Below are 22,425 nucleotides of genomic sequence, written 5' to 3'. Positions count from 1 at the left end.
CATGGAAAAGACGGAAGATAACTATAATTCTGTTGTTGCTGTTGAGGACTCAATGAAAATTCTAGTCTTTGGGCATTACTTCTGAAGGAAGATGTAATAGTGCAGCAGCGAAAACAGAAGTAAGACTTGAAAACCATACTCTCTTGGCAAACATGGAAAACTTGTATTTACTTTGTCTCCAATGAGATTGTTGGAGTCGTCATGGATGTAACTTCAAATACATAAAACAAATTAATAAAGAAGATGACAAGTCACTGCTCTCCCAAGACTGTAGCGAACAAGATAAGAATTACTTAGTTTAATTTGTAACAAAGGTGTTTCAATGTTACATAGTAGAAAAATTATTCTTACTAATAAAGCTAGGTAAGCACTAGAGGAAGTAATTGTGGCAGGGAGGCAAGCAAGATTTGGGCTTTTTTATAAACAACTTCAGAAAGTTATCCTGTTGTACTATCAAAATGCAGTCTTGCAGAAACTGATTTTGTGTAGGGTTATCTAGCAGTGTTGTCCTGGCATTTTTTTATCATTGTCTGGGTATGAAGGAAGATGTGAGTGACATATGTGATATTTGCCAAATAATAGTCTGAAGCTAAGCGTTAAATTGCTAACTTGTAACGCATATCTCTTCAGCATGGAGACCATATCCACATGGTTTCTCTTTTGTTAAACTTTGGACTTGCATTGATTAGGGAATTATCTTTTTTTTTTCCTAAAAAAAAATAATAAAATGTGACAGGTATTTGTAATAACCCCACCTGGTGAATGAACTTTAGCAAAATGTTTTCTCTTTACCAACAGAAATTTCTAAATATGATAATATTATTCTAGATAGATATGTTTTCAAATCAAGGCTGTTCCACAAGTCAGTATCCACCAAAGTGAATGTGAATTCTTTCTGGTTAGTGACGTGTGCTTTATAACAGGCTTTGAAATTTTAAGAAGGTTTTCTCATGGTTGTAAGTTTGTTTTTTTTTTTTTCTTCTGATACTCTTTTTAAAAGTTCCTTTAGTTATTGTGTAAATGTTAGATATGAGATGAAAATGTGGTATTGAATGTAATTGCTGTACACAAAAATAATTCTTTGTTGAAAGAAACAAAACTCGCTGTAATTGCTCTAGACATTGTTTACAAAGCAGTTTTATGACCACAAGAGGATGCTAAAGGTCCTAATAAGTTTTATTTAGTATGATACAAAAATGGGGAAAATACAGTTAACTTAAAAAGTTACTGATAGACATTAAAAATAAATACCTTTTTCATAATTTTTATCCTAATTTTCCTAGTTATAGTTATTAGTTATCCTAATATCCTAGTTATATTAACAAAAAGATTGTATGTGTGCACAACATGTTTCAAACTTAGCTGCTTTAACAATATATTCTGAAATACTTGAGCATTAATAATTTAATAACAAATACGTTTCAACACTTGCAGAGGAATTTTCACCTGAATCTGTGCTAGGTGCTGATGTCTTCCCTTTTTACATCTTTTTGCTGTCTGCCCTTTCAGGTGTCAGGTTTTTTATGTAATGGAAGACTGATTTAAATATTTTCTATTTTTTGGCATGTTTTTATTTGGTTGGAACTGATGGTGTCATCAGGAAATATGATCTTATCGCTAAAGAGATAGTTTGCAAGTAGAAGGACATGGATTTTGTTTGCAATTCTGCCACCTCCTCTGCTTAGTCATGGCTTTGTGCCGCTGCTTTTCCACCTGTGTCATGTTACCTTGTCTGTTTAGATAGTCCTTCTAGTGAACAGCTCAAACTTCTAAGTTTATGTAGTGTAGCATATAAGGGCTTTAGAGGCTCTCACATTTATTGTAAAAATAAATAACCTCCTTGGTAGACAATTGCTATGTTTATTTGCGTGTTTTACTCTGTCTTGTATACCTCTTGTCCTTATTTTGCAAATTTAAAATATAGCAGATCCAATATTTTCCTTAAACAGTTTTTATTTAGGTACCTAAATAACAGGTCAGACTTCCTGGAAAATCTTTCCCCTGTTGCTCTCAGTTTCATAACTGAGACAGACTTATTTATGTACAGTGGTTTCTAATTTTTAAACTCAGGCCATTGCTGAAGTTTTTGAAAGCAGGAAAAGAGTACACATTATATTGTCTAAGCCTGTTATCTTGTAGATTTTGAAAGTCTTAAACCAGTAAATAAAACATACTGTTCCAAAGACCATGTTAACATCTGTCTGTCCTGTTTGCACTAAGGTATTCTTGTTGCAAGATAGTGTTGAAACTTGTAAATTGAGACTGCTGTATCAGCTTCATCTCTCTTCAAAGCAGAAGAATTTGGGAAATACTTCATATGATTGGTGGCAAGGGATTATAGCTAATGATATTTTTATATCTATATAAATAAAAGTATCTGGTTTTAGGAAAACTAAAAACAAATAGGTCATCTCAGTTTTGAAATTACAATGATTAGTTTTTGTACCAGCATCCTCGTGACCCAAATTCCAGGATGTCTTTGGTTGCAGAAATATGTCTGATTTGAAATATGAGCAGTGTTTAAATGGAGCAAAAATTATTTGCTGAAGTTTCTGGGAATCTTGTTAATTGATTTGAAATATTTTGTAACGCGTCAACAGATATTTGTTTTGATGGCTAGCATGTGCATTTTGTTGATGCTCAATTTACTGTTTCTCATTCTGCAGAAATACTGGAAAATGTAAGACTAATACATAAACCAGTGTCTTTGCAACCGCGAGGGCTGATCAACAAAGGAAACTGGTGCTACATCAATGCTGTATCCTTACCTTGGAAAAAATTAATACATTTAAGTTAAAATTTGTATATTATATCTGTCAAAGTTTTTCTGGATTATTCTGGTAAGTATTTTATAAAAGTGTCTTCCCATATCCTACTACTGTGGTTAAAATGTTTAAGGGTAGCATCTAGAAATCTAGGGGTATTTTGGATCATTGAACCATGTGTCCAGGGTTCCCCTGCAGTTGGTTGCACAATCTTGTTTACAATTTGTTTCTGTTATCTCTGTCAAAATACTTCAGAACTGTTAACTTCCTCATGACTGAAAACCTTGTAATTTCTGGTTATGTTTACTCATGACTCTTTGTGCGTCAACTTAAGTGGTTATTGCTCTTTTGTACTGTAAGTCAACTATTCTTACTCTTAGGCTTTGTTTTGGTGATTTGGTAAGTGGATCATTTGGTTTTCTGTTGAGCAGGCTGTCGCTATCATATCAACTGTGTAAATGTGGTGTTTAAAATAACCCGTTTACAAAGGGATGGAAGATTAGCTCACTCTTAATGTATTAAAATTGTATTCCCCTGCAAAAGTAACTTGTACCTTGGGTAACAGAAATCATCCTTTTTCAGTGCTGTCTTATGATAATTTTATCAATAATTTTTTTTTTATTAATGTGTCTCTATCACTTATGTTAACAATGGCTCACTGGAAGTGACAATTAGGATACTTTAACTGCTAGTGAAAAATATTACGACCAATTTCAAGACTGATCATTGCAGAACCTAATAACCCATTTCCAGACCAGCGATTGTGCTTTAAACGCCAGCTTTTATCTCACATAACCAGTTCTGCACTCGTGTGATTGTATGTATTAGCTCCCATTTTTTCAGTCTTAAAACGTTACATGGGAATTTGTTACTCAATTTTTGCACACTACAGGGACCAAGTTAATATATCTCTCTGGCTGTAGAGGTTGCTGCCTTTTCTGTCATTTCACTGCCTCTCCAGTTAATACATTTCCTCTGTTCACTGTTCTTGCCGAGTAGCACAGACTTTGATGTTTTTAAAGTATTTTCTCCCAACGTAGGCTGTAGTTTTACTGGTTACTCCAAACTCTTCCTTACACTGCAGAAAGTTTCACATCACAGCGGGTTTGTTTGGTTTGGTTTGGTTATGGGGGTGAATCATCACCTTTAACTTGAAGTCTGTCAGCTGGCTTCTTCCATTCTTTTCAGAAAGCATGTTACAGGTTATCACTTGCCAATTTTCAAATTGTTAATTTTATGAAGTCTTTCCTATGAAGGTTCTTTTCCTCTCCTGCTCCTGGACTAAATTGTTTCCTTTCCCCTTAATTAAAGTTTTTGACATTATTGAAATCACTGCATGTTACAAGATGCCAGGGGTTTTTTGGTATAACTTCTGTACATTATTAATGTTGTGATAAAAGTCCGTCCATCTGTTCCAATTTAGTTATTGGATTGGTCTACATAATAAAGAGTTAGCTTTGTTTTGCATATAATTTTAAATATAATTGAATATTTGGTTAACATGCAGACTACATTTTCTGAAGATTTCCTTAATGCCACTGCATAGACCCTGCAAGCCTTGGTTGCTTGCCCTCCAATGTATCATTTAATGAAGTCCATTCCAATGTATTCAAAATCACAGCGACCGTGTACCTCAACACCAATGATAGACAGTTTGTAAGTAGCTTGTTAAAAAAAATACAAAATAAATCTGTGATCTGACTAAGCTCATTCGGAAATATCTAACAAATGATTGTTTACTGCAATTGTTGAAAGTTGATATGTATCCAGAAGTCTTTTTTGTGGTTTTTTTTGGTGATACATGGTTTTTATAATCAACTTGGTATTTTACAATTGCTTGACTAGTCAAGGAAGATAGTTCCTGTTGCCTGAGGAAGATCAGTTTTAAATAGTGTTTAATATGCAAAACTGAACTGTGAGAGCTGCAAGAACTAACCTAACACCTTGGTTTCATTGGCAATGATCAGGTTAATTTTTGTGTGAACTTTACTCAGACTTATTATGATATTCTTTGGGTTTTTTTTTTTTGGCGGTCAGTAATGACAATGATCTAATTTTATTATTTGTCCTTCTAAGTCTTAACTTGCTGCTCATGTCTAGTTGTTCCTTCCATTCTGTTTCAGTGTTCGTTTAATGAATGAGTTCACTAATATGCCTGTACCTCCTAAAGCAAAACAAGGTGAGTGGTAATAGAGGGAGAAAAGTCTTAAAATCATGATGAGAATGCTTTGTGGTAAGGATCTGCATTGTGTGATGTACTTAAGACTTTTAAATACTGGTGCTTGATCCCCTTCATGGCTCTTTGGACTTTCGGCGTTTCTTGATATCTTAAAAAGTTTGTTATTGCTTTTCTGTCAGTGTTATGTGTTTTCTTACTGGTGATTCATGTCAAGAAGTCATAGGTTTTGCACCTTAAATTTTTTCTTTTATTTGGTAGACCAAATGTACAAGTGCAGTAAGAATAGTTTTTGTTGAAGATTAGCTTAAATGTTAAGATGTCTTCTAAGAACATACTCTTTGTAACAAAATCATTTGATATTCACTGTATTTTACTCCATTTCCTTCCTTACATATTCCTAGCTGTTTGGTTTATCAACTTGCTGGATTCTATCACTTTTCCTTAAATACTAAACACTCACTTTTGTTTGGAACAAAATGGGGCCATAATAGATCTCTTTAGCAGTTAGAGATGACCTGTAGGCATGTTATCATGGCTTTTAATTCCTCCCTATCCTATGCACTATTTCAGTGTGAAAACTTCAGAAGTGTATGGGTCTTGCTAACACGTGTTTAGGATTGGTGATGATTATGTAGTGAGGAATAGAATGGATTTTTTTGATGCAAATAAATTATCTTGTAGGTTTCATTTTTTTTTAATCTCTGAACCAAATCTGTTGTATTAAAAACTTATAGAAATAAGAATAGTTTCAGGAATGTGTTTATGTAACATTATAAGAAAATATCACAAGGAGCTGGTTGTTCCAGTGATTTCCAAACAGTTCAGACATTTCTGTGGTTTGCTGCTTAAGTTTTGTTTCTGTAAAACATATCTTACTGTCTTATGCAACTTATTATACTTCTAGGTCATTTTATTGTATTGTGTAGTTTTCAAATATAGTTTCTGAGGCCTTGTATTGCCACTAGGTTGAACATTCTGTCAAACTGTTCCTTGTTTGTTTTTTTGTTTTTCCTCTGCAGTGAGGAAAAGTGATCTATTAGAATTACAAATATATAAGAGACTTAAGGAAGCGTTCTTTGAGTACAAAAGTAGTACAAAAATTTAAATAGAATTATTCTTTTATGATTGTTATGGATATTCTTGCTAATCTTCAGAGTGTTGACTATAAAAAGAGTACTAACTTTTCCAGACCATCTGTAAGTCTATGTAGGGTGACATAAGACGTTTTTAAAAAAATGTGTACGGATAAGAGAGTTGTATCTTATGAATTCTGAGCTTGAGTCACTAAAATTGTAATAAGACTATTAATAAAAAATAATTTTGGATTCCAAAATGTAGTGATGTGTGAAGAGAGTGTTAAGCTGTTATGTAGAAAAACTTCTATATATTGTTATTTATATGTATTTTTTTTTGCCTTGCAGCTTTAGGTGATAAAATTGTGAGAGACATCCGACCAGGAGCTGCCTTTGAACCTACATACATTTATAGACTTTTGACGGTTATAAAGTCAAGTCTGTCAGAAAAGGTGTGACTTACAAATCTTTGACTTCTGTAATTGCATTGCAAGGCAGTAACTGTCATTAAAACAATATAAAGCCATACATCAGGTTCTGTGCCTAAACGCCACTAAAATCAACTAGTTGATAGTTCATTATAATGAAACCAGACTGTCTTGGGACTTAAATTATAGGAAGATGTTAATTACAAGTTTGGCAGTTCGATATGTCAGAATAATAAATTACTATTGGAATGGAATATCTCTTTTTATAGAGAAGGTACCTATTGATTTATATTTAAGAAATGAGCAGTAGTTCATTTCTGCTTGGGATTCAGCTTGGAATGGTTGAAGGTCCACAGAGACTTCAAAATACTATTTCACGTTTAGTTTTAATTTAAAGAAAAGATAATAGTTCAAACCATCTTTTGATTTGGCCTTGGTTTGACAGCAACTTTTAATATTACTTTTAAAAGAAATAGCCAAAAAACTCAACCCCACCCCCCCACCCCCCCCCCCCCCAAAAAAAAATTACCAACTTGGATGTTAAATTGAACTTGTATTGAGAAGAATGCAGAAATGCTTGTTTCCAGGTCAAGCTTATGTGTGTACTTACTGCTTATGGCAGGTTAATGAGGGGTTGTTATAGTAAAATTTAAACTTTATTTAATTTTACAACTTAGCTAATTTACCAACTGTTGAGTCTAAATTTACAGGAGAAAGCTAGATGTTCAATGTCATTAACCTTCTGTTAAAATGAAAACATGAAAATGTCATATAATAATTGAAAAAAACATTTTATTCAGGGCAGGCAAGAAGATGCTGAAGAATACTTGGGATTTATCCTCAATGGACTACATGAAGAAATGCTGACCCTAAAGAAACTTCTCTCTCCACATAATGAAAGTTAGTGAAATTTTTTTTTTTTGTAGCAAACTTAATTTATTTCAAATATTCTCCTTTTTTTGTGGTGATTCTGTAATACAGAGTAATGTTTGGAGTAGATGTTGAGATAGGGATAGAGTGCCATGTTTTAGGGGACTCAAAAGACATTAACAAATAATCTTATGTTAAAATGTGTCTGAAGGATAAAATGAGTCCATTCTGTCCAATTTATGAATGATCTGAAGTGTTACTGGGATTTGGAAAAGCATTATCATTCTGTAAATACTCTGAATGACAATAATAATAAGCCATACACTTGGTCCTCCTGAACAATGAATTTCTGTATTGCAAATTTTTACTGAGCTCAACTGAGCATTATTTGAGGCTAACTCAAGCTGACTAGTCTTGTCTTAAGCATAGGTACATTTGTCTGCCATTCATAATACCTGCAATGTCAGTTGTTTACTGGGGTTTTGGCTTTCTCCATGGTAGTTCAAAAATACATCGGTGTGTTTTTTCACTGATCTTTAAACCACTGTTAAGATCTTTTTTTGAACTGGAAACTTCTAGACTAATGGCTGATTTCTATCTAATATAAAACAAAACATACCAACTTATTTTAAAATTCTTATTGACGAAATTGAAGAAAAATTTTCTTTGGAAGAAGTATTAGAATTTATGCAGAATAAAATGCCATTTTATTTTACAGTGGCTTTATGTTTGGGTCCCCTATTAAAAATGAAACAAAATGCTTAGTCTTCATAGAATTAAGATCACTAGTTACCCAATTTCTCATTAGTAGGGTAAATTCTTTGTGATATAAAATGATCATTTCATATTTTGTTCTTTAGCTGTGTGCAGTTTATAGCCTCCTGACTTTGGCACTTGCAAAGAAAATATTTGCTAAGCCTTGGGTTCCCTGTAAAATATCTGTGCAGAAAAGGAGTTGTATTTAATAATGGCATAATTATGTTTCCAGAATAACACTTGACTTCTAATTTTCTACCCCATAAATTTGCTACTAAAAATATATCAAACTTTGCTAGAAAACTACATTTGTTTACATACAGTCATCAGTGAGCTGTATTGTGTTAATGCATGGATATGTCCAGCTGTGAGTGAGCCTGGAACATACTTGTTCTCATTTACTTTCTCAAATACATGATCTATGAGAACATTTTATCATCTGAAAATTATTTGAATTGCATTTTTTTGCGTTTCAAATTCTTTATCTGTATACATGTTTTCTTTGTAAAATACCAATATGGTTTTTTTCTTCTTCACTTTAAGAACTCTCAGTTTCCAATGGCCCTGAGGCTCAGACTGTTCATGAAGAAGAGGAGCAAGATGAACAAGGGGAAGGCAGTGAGGATGAATGGGAGCAAGTAGGACCTCGCAACAAATCATCAGTCACTCGACAGGCTGACTTTGTTCAGACCCCAATTACGGATATTTTTGGTGGTCATATAAGGTATACTATCTTTTTGTAGAAGTTGTTGAGGCCATAGGCTGCTTTGCTTTTACATTTAACATTTTCCTCTGCTTTGCTTTCTGTATTTTTCACCATTATTGGATAGTTGGATGGAAGAGACTGCTACACAGTTTGTTCAGGCCAGGAGAGGTGAACATTCTACCATGAAGCATTTGTTATGCAAGAGAGAGTTCAGAAGATGGAACAGAATGATCAAAGGATTGATCAATGATCAAATGATTCTATGACTTACTGTAGAGTCTGAATCTTTTTAAGTGTCTTAAAAGAACAGATTGTTTAGAGAACAAAAGCCCTGAATTGCACATAGAGGAGGAGTTTGAAATATGTATGCTTTGCTTATTAATGTCTAAGAATTCCAAAGAACTTCACAGCTACCTAATTTTTGTGGCCTCTGAGGAGTCTTGACTCATTTTGTAAATAAGGATACTAAGGGGTAGTGAGATTTGCAAAGAGTTAAATCTGGTCAGTAAAAGAATGACATAAAATTAAAAATCATAAACTTTTGGTTATTTAGACACTTATGCTTCCCAGAGGCAGGAAAGTTATGTGTAATAGTTAATGTTAAAGGGGAAAGAAGTTTGGAAAAATGTAAATTACTACAAGATGTTACAGGAATGAAAAGAATGTGGGACATTACTTGTATTCAGGTCTGATACCAGATGAAGGCAGAAAGTAGATACTGAAAGAATATTTATTGGAAAGGAAGCCTTATGACTTGTTTGAAGAAATGTGTAATTTAAAATGAAAGCAAGGTAAACACTTGCTGAAAACATATTCCAAAACAAAAATACTAGACTTGAAGAATTATTTTTAAATTGGAGACAGACACTTAATTGCTAGTGTTTGACTCCCTGTGTTGCCAGGTATTCAGTCTAGAGGTGTGAATAATGTGGGCTAGTGCCTTCTGCCTGTGAAATGCACTGAAATTATTCTTCTGGGATTTGAGTCAGACAGCTGGCAAATAAAATTATATTTTCCATAGAAATTGGCAGACAGACGTTTGTACATATTGATGAAGTTTCACGTTGATGGTGTGTTCACATACCCAAGGTATTGTTAATACCCTTAGTATATTTATCATGGTCAGAATTGTTTAGATCTTTACATGATTCCATTAGTTTTTAAATTAAGAAGACCAAGCTCTGTCTTCTGCAGAAGTCCACAGAAAATGACATACAGCAAAGGTAATGCTGAAAAAAGGCAAGAACTTGCACTGAGCAACAGAACCACAGGGTCCAATCCAACATCTGTTGTCTGCTGTCACCACACCCACTTTATTTAGCCTCCAAACCAGGTCACAGGGTTTACTGCAGAAACGGTATCCCATGTTGTGATGTTGGAAAGCTTCATCCTCTGAAGCTGAGGGTGGAGATAGGAAGGATTGAATACAGAATTACCAGTAGAATTCCACTAAAGGAAAGCATCAGAAATTGGAAAAATCGAATGGAAAAAGCAGCTAGGAAAACATGGTTTGGATTGGCATCTTTTGGCTTGGGAAACTTTAGGCTGTCCTCTCAAGGCTTTAATTGTCTTTTAAATGCCTATTTAGGCATAATTGGTTAAAACCCCCCCAACAACCCGAAAAGTCTTTCTTAAGCAATGTGAGACTTAAATGTGTAAGTACAAAGATACACAGTTGTATCAGGGTCTGGTTTGTTCATGTGCAGGAGTCCCTTTTGACTTTCAACTTGTGTGAATTTCAAGTATTTGTTATGCAAGCTAGCTCACAAGCCAGTTAGGAGTCTGCTAAATGTTTCCGTAAGTAGTACCAACTTTTCCCTTCAAATGCACTGTTATTTTAGAAGAAAATACATTAGTTACATTGTTGTAGTTTAAGCAGGGTAGCAATGGGCAGTGCCTGTATTCCTGAAAAATTCTTACTGCAGAGTTCTTGCAGGACCTGAGAGTAGTTATTCATTGAGGATGATGCATTTTCCTTTGACCAATTGAAATTTGTAATTATTCTAATAAGTGGTATTGTTACAGAAAATCATAGTCCAGCAAAGGTTTTGCTATCAAATCAGTTTCTGCATATCTTTTTGAAGAAAATGTTTTGAAGAAATGTTGCCATTTAAATAAAAATATTAATAATTATTCCTGAATGTTATATTTTCAGAATATTATCCATATTATTAATTGAATCTTTAATACATGGATTTGAAAACTGTTGGGAGTTGTTAGCATTTTTCTGTTGATTATTGCACTAAATAATAGTTAGCTTAAAAAGGGTTTGGGGAAGCGTATCCAAAAGCAGCAAGACTTAAACAGTGAAGGGTTTGTTTGTTGAAACACTGCACTTGCCATGTGTTGAAGGTTTTGTCCTTAAATATAGCCAAGGAGGAAGTGTTAAACTGAAATAAAGATGCTACTGTTTTTCATACGCTGTCTTTCCTCTGAAGGATATATATTTGCCAATATAAAGATGCATTGGCTTTCTGTTGGTGCTTCAGGGCTTTGCCTGAGTCAAGGGGCTCTTTTGATAGGAGTTTGCAGTACAGGCATTAAACCCATATGTTAACATATTGTACGTGACCTGGAGAAATTTCAGCATGGCTACATGAATGAATACTGTGTTAATTATCTTACTTTCAAGCTTTGTAAGGCACTGTGAGAAGCGTAACAATATTGTAAATGAATGATTTCTTTGGCTGTGTAAAACCTCATTTTTGTAGCATCTGGAGCTTTTTGATGCAAGTACTGCTTTCAAAATAAAATAAAAAAATTCTTGAGCCATGTTTGATGGTTTTAAGTTTTCAGCGAAGTTTAAGAGAAATGAAAATCAGGAAGAGTTCACTTAGTGCAGTGATCTTGTGGCTGAAGAGTGTACTGTCTTGTTGCACAAGACAATGATCACCAAGCCAGGCTACTTAAAGGCTGCAACTGAATACACTTCAAACAAAAATAAAACCCGAAAAAACAGGAAACATGTTCTCATGCCCTAGGTTGTTACTCCTGCCAGTTTTCCAAATGACTCCAGTTTATGTACAAAGGAGTAAATGGACAAAGCCTGGATGCAGAAACTGATGGGAGGAAAAGGAAATGCCAGTCTTTGATGGAGCATAGTTCATACTTCCTATGGCAAGATTTAAGCTAAAAATTTAAAATCACTGTGAAATTGGTTTTAATGAAGTGACTACAAAATTTATGTATTTTTGTTGGAGAATCTGGCATCAGTTGTAATGTTTACAGTAGAACATGCAGTTAGATAAGCACTAGTATTTTGCACTTCTAAAGATCTGTTTGAAAACATAATTTCAAAACACTTAACAAAAAGAGTCCACTGGTGAATCTTTTTAAATGCATTATCAAAAATTTCAGTATTTTTCTTTAAACTTGATGCTTATCCAACAACTGGTTTAGTCCTTGCATAAGTAAAACAATTCAAATATTATCCCATTCAGTATGCTCTAAGTGCGTGTGAAAAACATTTAAATTGCAGTAAAGTGGATTCAAATCATTGAAACTTATCCTTAATCTTGTATTTGTGTGTGTTGCTTTGGATTAACTATAAATCAAGTTACTAAAGTAGACTTCAATCCGTTCTTACTTGAAGGTTCTATATTGTTGAAAATGACTCTGCTTTATTACATTTTAACTTTTTTTTGTTTCCATAGATCTGTTGTTTACCAGCAGAGTTCTAAGGAGTCTGCTACACTGCAACCTTTCTTCACCCTGCAACTGGATATCCAGTCAGACAAGATACGCACAGTTCAGGATGCGTTGGAAAGTTTGGTGGCAAGAGAGTCTGTCCAGGGTTATACCACAAAAACCAAGCAAGAGGTGTGTTCTGTTGACCCCTTTTTACAGCCAAATACTAAACTTTTTAAAAGGGTTTTTACATAGCTCTTGCCTTACAAATAGTTACTTGAACACTATTACTTATGTTAACAAAAGAGGTACTAACCTTTTCAAAGTGTCCTGCAGTGGTAAAATGTATTACACTTGAACACATACACTGAAAGGAAGAGACCTAACTCTTAAACAAAACCATGCCTGTAAATAGGTATGTTTTCTGAGTTGGTGTAGTAATTGGTTGGAGATTTTACTGGAGCATATATTAAATTAACAGGGTGAACTGTGGTAGTAATACATACTATTATGAGTAAAATAGCTTGTAGCTGATCTTAACATACTGATTCCTGGGGATTGCCAGATGTTCTTAGTTAAAGGAGCAGCTCTTCAGATTATTGCTTGAAAGTACACTCTAGCTTTAAGAAGAAAACTCTTGTAGCAGAACACTTGCATGGTTGTCTGTGAGGCTATCCTCGATGGGTTTTGATTTACACATTTCACTTACAAATCAAAAATGAAAATATTTACTGGTGGTAGGCCTGGTAGAAGTTCATCTAGACCTCACTAGAACATCTGATGGTCACAGTCTTTCTCTCTGGATTAATAATCTGAAATCTTTCAATAGCCAGTAACACCTCTGTTCAGTGTCCTTGGCACTAGTTGACTGGTTTCCTGTACACAGCCCTAAAAAACCCGACTTGTCAGTAATACTGTATTCAGTTTTAGGTCATCAGTTCAAGAAAAATGTTCTTCACAGTTGGAGAATATCTGGAAAAGAGCAATCAAAATGAATGGTAGTATAAAATTTCTGATGGAAAAGGAACGAGTGAGGGGGAGGAGTTCAGCATCAAGAAGAAAAAACATGGAAGTAGAGAAATGGAACCAGATGTAAAATTTAATATGCCAAAGGCTGCTCTGAAAAGGAAAAGACTGATTTTTCTTAGTGATACTCAAGCAGTAAATAGGAATAGGACCTAGACTCGGTATTACCTGTGGTGCTTGTAGAGTTGTCCTCGCTGCTTTAGGAGAAGGTTGGAGAAACACCAGTCAGGGCTTACAGAAATCGTTATAATTGATTCAGAGGGGATGGAGTGGAGGACCTTTTGATATCTCCAAACCCTGTGATTCTCTGTCACTTTCAAGTACTAGGACATTTTATGCTGTATTCTTGTGCAGCTCTGCAATTTTTTTTTAATCTTTTCAAATAATACAATGCATAATAGTAGTAATTGCAGTAGAAAAATACTTCATGGGAAGAAGAGCATGATTTTGGCATTAGAGTTTGAGAGCTTGTGATATAGGGTAATAAATTAAACTTTTTCCCCACTAAGGTATTGCCTTGCTGCTTATGGTGTGCATTAGTAAAACCATCATCTCTCGTGTGCATGGTTTGCTCCCATGGAAATTTTGTGTGTGCTATGCATAACTTCTTTCAGTAGGCCAAGATGGAAGGAGGCTCTTGAGTTGTAGTTATTCTCTCTGACATTCATTTCTGTATCTGTATGTTTTCTAAATACTCCCAATGAGAATATGGTTAGATGAAGGAAGGATGGAAAGGATTTTCTTTGAAAAGCTAAAGATGGATAGCTGGAATTTGTCTGCCTTGTATACTCAGTAGGAGTGTTAGAGAACATTTATTTCTCCAGTTGTCTTCCATGTGAAAGAAACATTTGCAATGCAAGCTCATCATGATTTACCACATAGATTTTGTTTTGCTAGTCGTTCATTTTTTGGTTTTTACTGCAGATGGTTTTAACTTCTTTACTGACAACCCAGTGCTCAATTACGGGGTTTGGAAGAAATGGGTGTTCAAATTAGGTGCTGGAGGTTTGGTCTGGCTTGTATTTTAGAGTCTCAATGGAAATACAAGCATTCATAATGTCTTTTAGATCTTTTTTTTTTTTTCAAAAGTTAAAATAGCCATTCTTGTATTAAAATTGTAGTGAAAACACTGAACATACTGATTGTAGGACAAGCGTAGGACTTTGCAGATAGTAATTTTCAGAATGTATTGCGGAGAAGTATTTCATCTCTATTTTACAAAAGGGGAGCTCAGGACTACTGATAAAGCGAAAAAATAATATTATTACATTATTAAAAATTATTACTGTCTTCTGATTGTTTTAATCTGGACTGTATTCTTTACGAGTTGTGGGTATAAATAATAGATATGAAAAGAATACTCTAAATATATGTGGATGGTTTCTCTTAAAGTTTTTTTTAAATAAGTTTGAGCTGACTTTGAATTTTATGTGCATATTAATGTAAACAGGAAATCAGGTTTTCATGCAGTATTTAAAATAATTAGGCTTTTAAAATGAAAATAGGTGTTTAAAATGGAGTGGCATTCTTTTGCTGTTACTGGTTTAATTTTACTTGTTTACCAGCATTTGAAGAAAGTTGGTTTGGTCCTTCTGGTCTTGCAGATCAGTTTGTTAAATCCTGAATATTTCAACAGTTAATATGCTTTTTTTTTTAAAGGGCTTAATTTTTATCCTGACTGAATTGATTTTCTTTTCAGTCTCTTATTCCTATTTGCAGACCTGCTCATGTTGTCTAACAAAAGTGAAGACTCTTGAGTAACAAACTAGCCTTACCTCATTTGCTTTTCCAGGTTACCTTCCATGTACTCCTGAGAAGGAGTCTTCACATCCCTTGGAGTTCTCAAATTGCTCCTTGAGGATCTTACAAGTATTTTCTTGGGACTCTGACTCATGTTCGCTAAACAAACATTTATGGCACTTTTAGCTGGTAATGTTGCTGCCAGAAATCAGGGCCCCTTCACACAGTCAGGACAGCAGAACACGTGCTTATTCCTCAGCTGCTGCTCTTCAGTCTGGCACCAGAGAAACACAAAACTGCTTTGATCTGTGGTTTAAGCTAATACGGAGCTGCGCAGCTGAGGTGCAGGCATCTGTTCGCATACGCCAGCTCAGTTACTGAGGACGGAGAATGGCAACTGCTTAAACCACTGCAGTGACGTCTTCAGCATCCTCTATTCCTGGGCTGGGAGCTGTTAAGTTCTTTTTGCACAAAACTCTGAATTCAAAAACTTCCGATTTGAGATTTAAAAGACTCAATACAGGAAAATCTTGAGGTAGTAATAACTGGGTGATTCAAGTGCATGTTTTTTTCTCTCTATAAAGCCTGTCTGGATTTTCTTGCTAAAAGCAGAAGTTGTTCCATGCTGAGATGCATGGAAGATGCATGCTCTCATGAGTTCATGGAAGAATTGCGTGAACCTCATGTTGTCACCTTCACTTTCAGAGTTTGCCTTCTAACTTCTTACTCTGCATGCTGTTTCCTGGAAAGTGAGGAGGTGGGCACCAGCAGGCACTTGTTGAATGGAAAAGAACAGGGTCCTGTTTAGCTTGCTGGTTTTAAAAGAAATTCAAAACAAAACAAACAACTCCTCTCAGTGCTCAGTGAAGCCGCTGCTTTTGCCAGAGTTTTGATGGGTTTTGGATGCAGAAGGTCATATTTTGAACCCTTGAGATACAGGTGAAATTTTACACAGTTTGTTGAGGCTGTTTCTGTTTCAAATGTAGAATTGCTTCTTGTAAAATGGATCAGCTGAGATCCATGAGGAAATCAAGTACTCTACAAAATCTGCTTGCTTCAGCATCCAAAGAGGTTTTACTTTTTTGTGCTTGGAAAGGGGTAATAGTTTCTATTCCACACTTAGTAGGTTCGAGCAGAAAGAGGGCCAGTATTGAAAAATAATATGCTGATGATTACAATAAAGAGATTTTTCTCAATAAAAAAATACAGAAAAACCGAAACCAGTTATTTGGAGAAGTGTTTTTATGTCATAATTTCTAGGAAGGCAAAACATTTTTGTTCTGCAATTCTGAGTTCAATTTCAGGTTTTCAGACAGTAACTTTGCGGATTGTTTGGTTATAATTATATAAAAATCAGTATTTAGTAGAAAGCAGTAAGGTTATAACTCGTACTTTTCTCTTTGAATTTTCTTCAGAACCTTTTAAAGAACCCAGCATATTGTTTTAGAAAGAAAAATGTTTAACTACCAATCTCTTCCATAACAGCTTGTCATGACGGCTTACTCATTTTTATGTAGCCTACGTAACAGCTCACTTTGGTTTTTTGAGGAACTTCTTGAATGACAAATATCTTCTGGTTAATGTGAAAAAATTTTTGAAATGTTGCAGTACTGATCTCATAATACATTAATTGTTTTTATCCTCTCGGTGAATAGGTCTGTACTTTAATGATACTGTTGTGAGAAGGTGTTTTTCAGCAGTGTTTTAGGATTCTTTTGGTGAGAAGCAGGAAATAAAAACAGTACTAGTTAAAACTGCAGGAGTCTGGTGTAGAAACTAGTATTTCAGTAGGGAATCACGAGGTGTGCTCAGGATACTCTTTAAAGGACACAGCATTCAAACTTTTTAGCAAAGTAGTTGTAATACTGCTTTTCCATTTCAATCAGTATTTCTGGAGCATTCAATGGAAGTTCTCAAGATAAATGTAGATTTGGGTGCTTACATCAAAATCTTTTATTTTAATAGTTTGCCTTTGTTTTATAGAGATTCTTTTTTGATTATAATTAATTTACCTATTGAAAATTAAGATATGATTCAGATTAGTTCTTGTTTTTCCTCCTATTCAGATTTTTGTGAAAAGGTGTCTGCTCTTAGACATGAAAACTTTTGCCTTGGGTACTGAGGTGTGGTGCTGTTGTCTTCTACAGTTCAGAGTTCTCTGAATTCAACATGTGTTACGAGTTATTGACCTTCGATTAGAGTATAATAGCTTGCTAAGAATTATTAATCACTAAACTGTCATGAGCAGTTTCTCCTGAGGGATCTCTAGTAAGCTCTTTTCAGTACAAATATCTCTGCTCATTCTAACACGTTGCATTCTACTAAAAGGCATTGGAGTTCTCCTTTAAGACAACACTTTGATTGAAGACCCAGTCTGCTTTAAGTCATAAACTGCAGTGTTTATCATAAATATATTAATTTTAGAAAATTTGTGTTTTATCTGCTAGTGTATGTAAAATTAAATATTCCTCTATTACAGGAGTAATTTTGAGCAGCTAACAAAAACCAACAGTTTTTCTTCATCTTTGTTCTATGTCTGTTTTAGGTGGAGATCAGTCGAAGAGTGACACTAGAAGAACTCCCCCCTGTTCTTGTTTTACACCTCAAGCGGTTTGTGTATGAGAAAACTGGTGGATGTCAGAAGCTTATCAAGAATATTGAGTATCCTGTTGATCTGGAAATTAGTAAAGGTAAAGATTTTAGAACAGAATTTTGTCCTCTTTAGAGAAAAGGTAATGTTGTGTTTCCTAGGGATATCTGTTTGTGTTTTTCAGTTTTCTTCCTTACTCCCAGCATTATGCACAAGATTTCTTCTCCATTGTTGTCTAGAAACTTAGTAATTTGGATGAACGTCTTGTATGGGGTGTGGTGGTTTTTGGGGGGGGTTAGTTGGTTTGTTTTTTTGGGCGATGGTGTGTTTTTTCCCCATAAAAAGAATATATTTAGGTTTCTGGGTTCAGTCTTGTGCCTGTATGTGAGTTTGGGCATCCATTTTGCAAAGAACATTATGGCGAAAGATCTTAAAAGCTGTGGTACATCCTGGATGTTGGGTTGGCCAAGTAAGAGCTTCCTGCAGGTTTAAGGAGTAAGGTTATAGACTGCTGAGGACAAATATTGGAATTTATCCTGTTGAATGAGGGGTATGTCCCTATACAAGGCTGTTGCCAAGTAATGCTACATATTTTTACGTCAGATTTCATTCAGAGAAGTGGCAAATTATTATAATAAATAGTGACTGATTAAAGGAAACTGTTGTTTTACAGAAAATGCAACCTGAAGGCAGACAAGTAAGCTGGAGTTCATAGGTTAAGCAACAAAATTCGTTCTTTTAACAAATGTCTTAAGAGATACTGATTTTACAAAGTGTGAAAACTTTCATATAATCCAGCATCTGAAACTTGCCAAATTAAATGCATTTTGTTTTGATCGGACAAATTGACTGTTAGCCAGCCAGTAGTTCAAATAGGAAATAAATAAAAATGATTATTCATGTCTCAAGTGAAATGCATACTTTGTCAGACAGTACACAGCAAACTGAGTATTAGAACCTTGACCATTCTTTAAAGGCTGCAGAAGACAATTAATCTATGGTAGTGTTGGTTTCTCTTAGAAATAACTGATCCCTTTGAAATGGAATTTTAAAATTGCTAACTGTTGCCTTTGTGCCTTTTTTTTTCCTCCTCTAGAGCTACTATCTCCTGGTGTGAAAAGTAAAATTTTTAAAGGCCAAAGAACCTACCGGCTCTTTGCAGGTATTTTATCTATATGCCTCTAGTCCCTGTATTGCCAATACAAATTCTGCATATAGAATTCTAGAAACACTGGAGTTTCCTGGATTATATAAAATATTTTTCTTTAAAATTACATTGAAGTAACTTGTGGGTGTCAAGTTCTTATATTTAGTGATTTCTTGCATATGTGCATATACACATATATTGCTATATCTTTATTTAAATATCTGACTGATCCAGCTTGAAGCTCGTGCAAAAACAGTTTTCTAACAGATCCACCCTGAAAAATATCAGAAGCTGAAATACGGCTGTAATACAACTATGCCTAAAATACACCACATATTCTCAGAATAATGTTTCAAATGTCTTCTGAAATGGCTGTTTGAATGCTGGCTTTGCATCCCTTTGAACCCTCAAGATGAGTATTGCTGGCAGGGTATGAATAGCATGTTGTAGGTGGAAAAGTTTAACTTGGAGACCGTGATTTTTGTGTGAGGAAGTGATGTTTTTAAGAGTGTCTGCGATGTATATGAAATACCTAAATTGGTAGTTAAGATTGGAAGTTTGTGTAAGAATTCAGAACCTGCATTTTGATATTGAACAAAACAGTCTCTGGGCGGTAATGAATTTCCTGAAGTTTAAAACTCCTACACAGTTTATGATTTGCACCTGCTTATTTGTGTTGGTGTCAGGAGAACATAATAAACTGGAGAACCAGAGGTCTTAACTTCTACGTCGCCAAATGTGTGCCAGTACTGGTGGCCTTATGTGACTTGGTGGTTTGGATTCAATTTTGTGACCGCTGAGGTTACAGAAGGAAATAACATACCTGTCTCTTGTGGAAATTCAGGACTGTTTCTGGCAGTGTAAATTTTTTTTTTTATTGATAGTGGTTTTCATGGGACAAGTTTAGACAGTGTATTTAAGGTGGCTTGAAGAAGATGTGTTACCACTGTAATTTTTTCTAACTCCTATGGAAAAGTACAATACCTCAGCAGTCTTCTGTCAGTCTAGGACTTCTCATCCACAGAAACTGAGCTTGTTAGATGAATTTTAAATTACTGAAATAAGCTTTTGAAGAATTATGTTTCAGATATCATCCAGGGTTTGCCTAATTATCTAACAAGAAATTTTAGAACATCAATAATTCAAGTTTAAGCTACTGTAAAAAAACTATTTCCTAAATTCCCCCCAATGTATATATGTAGTATATTCTGTCTTTTTGCTTTGCTTAAGTCAAGTTATTCTGAAATGTTTATTTTCATAGAAGTGTGAAGAAAGAAAGAAAGAAAATCTGAGTGAGCTCGAAGTGTGACTCTAGTCTGAAAGAGCGTAAACAATTTCATAATTGTATACTTCTGCTCTTGTGTCAAATACAGCAGTTCCTTTCGTTTTTTATTTGTTCTTGTTAAGTGTATGGTTAGGGCTCACATGTTTTTAGAAGGAGTTAAATGCAGTTTCTTACGTGCATCATTAGAATTACATAGATAAAAGATCTCTTCCATTTGGAGGCAGTTGCCGCTTTGGGTTTGGTTTCTGCAAGGAGAGCTGAGACGTCTTTTCTGTGGAACGCTTCTGGCAATGGAGTTAACTGAGGAAAGAAGCCAGTTTGATTGTGTCTTGGAAGTAGCAGTATTAGCGGTTGATCAGAGGTGTTCAGCTCACAATTTTGTTAAGGAGGTTACTGAGAACTAATAAATGTGAAACTTGTCGATTGGTGTTTCAATAGAACCTGTTCGCAGAATAAAATTGCAGTTGAAACAAAACAAAAAGGTCAGAGGGGGAATAACTGGCTTACATTTGTAATCAATGCCATTTGAAAAGTGTTCTGTTGTACTGGGTTGCTTAATGTCATCTCATTTTTGTCTTCAAATTTAGGTTTTTTTGCATGAAGGAAAGTTTTATGATTTTTTGCCTCATAGAATACTCCATAGTCTTGCCCGATTTTTTTTTTTAATAGACTACTAAATAGTTTTACCTGACTTTTTTCTTTTTTTACAAATAATTTCAATAACATACTGTTGTCGTCGGCAGACAGAGCGAAAGTGTAGCTTACAATATCTCGCTAAGTGTGGCAGTACCCGTTGGAAGCTCTGAAGGCTGTGCTGCACTGTTGCAGATGGCCTTTGTGAGGCAAATCCTTCCCAGAAAATCCTCTAGGAATTTATAAAAAGCAATTTGATGCTTTTGATTCTTAATTTACTTACACCTCCTTTTAGAACCATGAGATTTGGTATGCTGGAGAAACTTGACTAATATTACACAGCATCAAATGTAAGCAGGCACTAAACACTTAAAGATTGTTGCTTAAGCCAGATCATATCAACTGGCTAAACCATGAGTATGCTATGAAGAAAGCAGTATGTGACATTTTTTCTTTATTTACTTTTTCAGTGGATATTTATCTACGTATAGTGTATATGTGCATCATGAATTTCTCTTTGCAGTTGTCTATCATCATGGAAACAGCGCAACTGGTGGCCATTACACTACGGACGTCTTCCAAATTGGTCTAAATGGCTGGTTACGCATTGATGACCAGGCAGTCAAAGTGATAAATCAGTACCAGGTGGTGAAGCCGTCTGCAGAACGCACAGCCTACCTCCTGTACTACCGCCGAGTTGACCTGCTGTGAAACTTTCCCCTTTTACGCTGTGTGTGCAAGATACCTGCTTTGTAGAACGCCAACTATCACTAACTTTTTTCTCCTGTAAATGCTCTTTTGAGTGAATCTTTTTTCTTTTTTGTTCTTTTTTTTTCTTTTTTCCCTTGCAACTATGGGATAGAGTGATAATGGAAGCTACCTTGGGTTTGTGCACAACATAGTTTGTGTTGACTTTTGACTTTGCAGAATGAAGTCACTTGGCTGAAAGACTCAGTCTCATGAATCACAAAAATACAAAAAAAGAAAATTAATCTGAGTTAATGCTGAATCCTAAGATAATAAAAGGGGATTTGCATTTGATTCCCACTTTCTAATTGCGTAGTAGAAGAAAACCCTGCACCAGCAACAGAACTTGTAGATTTCTGTGAAAATGTTTTATCTTTACTTAAGTAAAAAAATAAAAAAATAAAAAAAATAAAAAGTGCTCTCTGCTTCCCCAATAGTTTTTGATAAGTGGTAAAATATGAGCCGACGTGTATGAGATGGAAATGGTCCTACGTGCTTCAAAAAATGTACAAACGTACAAATTGCAGAGTTGCTGGTTCCTAATAGGAAGACACATTTTAATAATTGTGCGATGAGAAACTGCTTAAGTACACATTGCAGATCAAATATTTGGAGTTAAGATGTTAGTCTATATAGATGGGTGATTGTAACTTTATTGCTATTAAGAAATTTCAAACTGCATTTATGCTTCTGTGTACATGAAATTAAAAAAAATGGGCAAAATAATTAAGATTGATATTTCTTTAAGTCTGCTTTGTTTAATTTTGCTGTCTGCTCTCCTATAATGTTGAGTTCCTAATTGTACACAGTTTAGTGATATCTAGAAGTATAAAGTTGTCGCCCATCAATAAAA

At 34.8% G+C, this 22,425-nt stretch overlaps 1 protein-coding gene across 1 annotated transcript in view; it reads left to right on the top strand.

The window, feature by feature from the left end:
• USP10 (ubiquitin specific peptidase 10) overlaps positions 1 to 22,425 on the top strand; it is a 56,091-nt gene extending 33,666 nt beyond the window's left edge. The window contains exons 5-14 of the mRNA XM_075039917.1: positions 2,667 to 2,758; positions 4,312 to 4,421; positions 4,889 to 4,944; positions 6,366 to 6,469; positions 7,246 to 7,345; positions 8,615 to 8,795; positions 12,431 to 12,596; positions 17,716 to 17,860; positions 18,857 to 18,922; positions 21,349 to 22,425. Of these exons, the coding sequence (XP_074896018.1) occupies positions 2,667 to 2,758; positions 4,312 to 4,421; positions 4,889 to 4,944; positions 6,366 to 6,469; positions 7,246 to 7,345; positions 8,615 to 8,795; positions 12,431 to 12,596; positions 17,716 to 17,860; positions 18,857 to 18,922; positions 21,349 to 21,536 (1,208 nt within the window). The 3' untranslated portion in view covers positions 21,537 to 22,425. The remainder of the gene's footprint in view (positions 1 to 2,666; positions 2,759 to 4,311; positions 4,422 to 4,888; positions 4,945 to 6,365; positions 6,470 to 7,245; positions 7,346 to 8,614; positions 8,796 to 12,430; positions 12,597 to 17,715; positions 17,861 to 18,856; positions 18,923 to 21,348) is intronic.

Source organism: Buteo buteo, chromosome 11 (assembly GCF_964188355.1).
Source record: "Buteo buteo chromosome 11, bButBut1.hap1.1, whole genome shotgun sequence".
Classification (NCBI taxonomy): Eukaryota; Metazoa; Chordata; class Aves; order Accipitriformes; family Accipitridae; genus Buteo; species Buteo buteo.
This window is presented reverse-complemented; position numbering and strand designations above follow the sequence as displayed.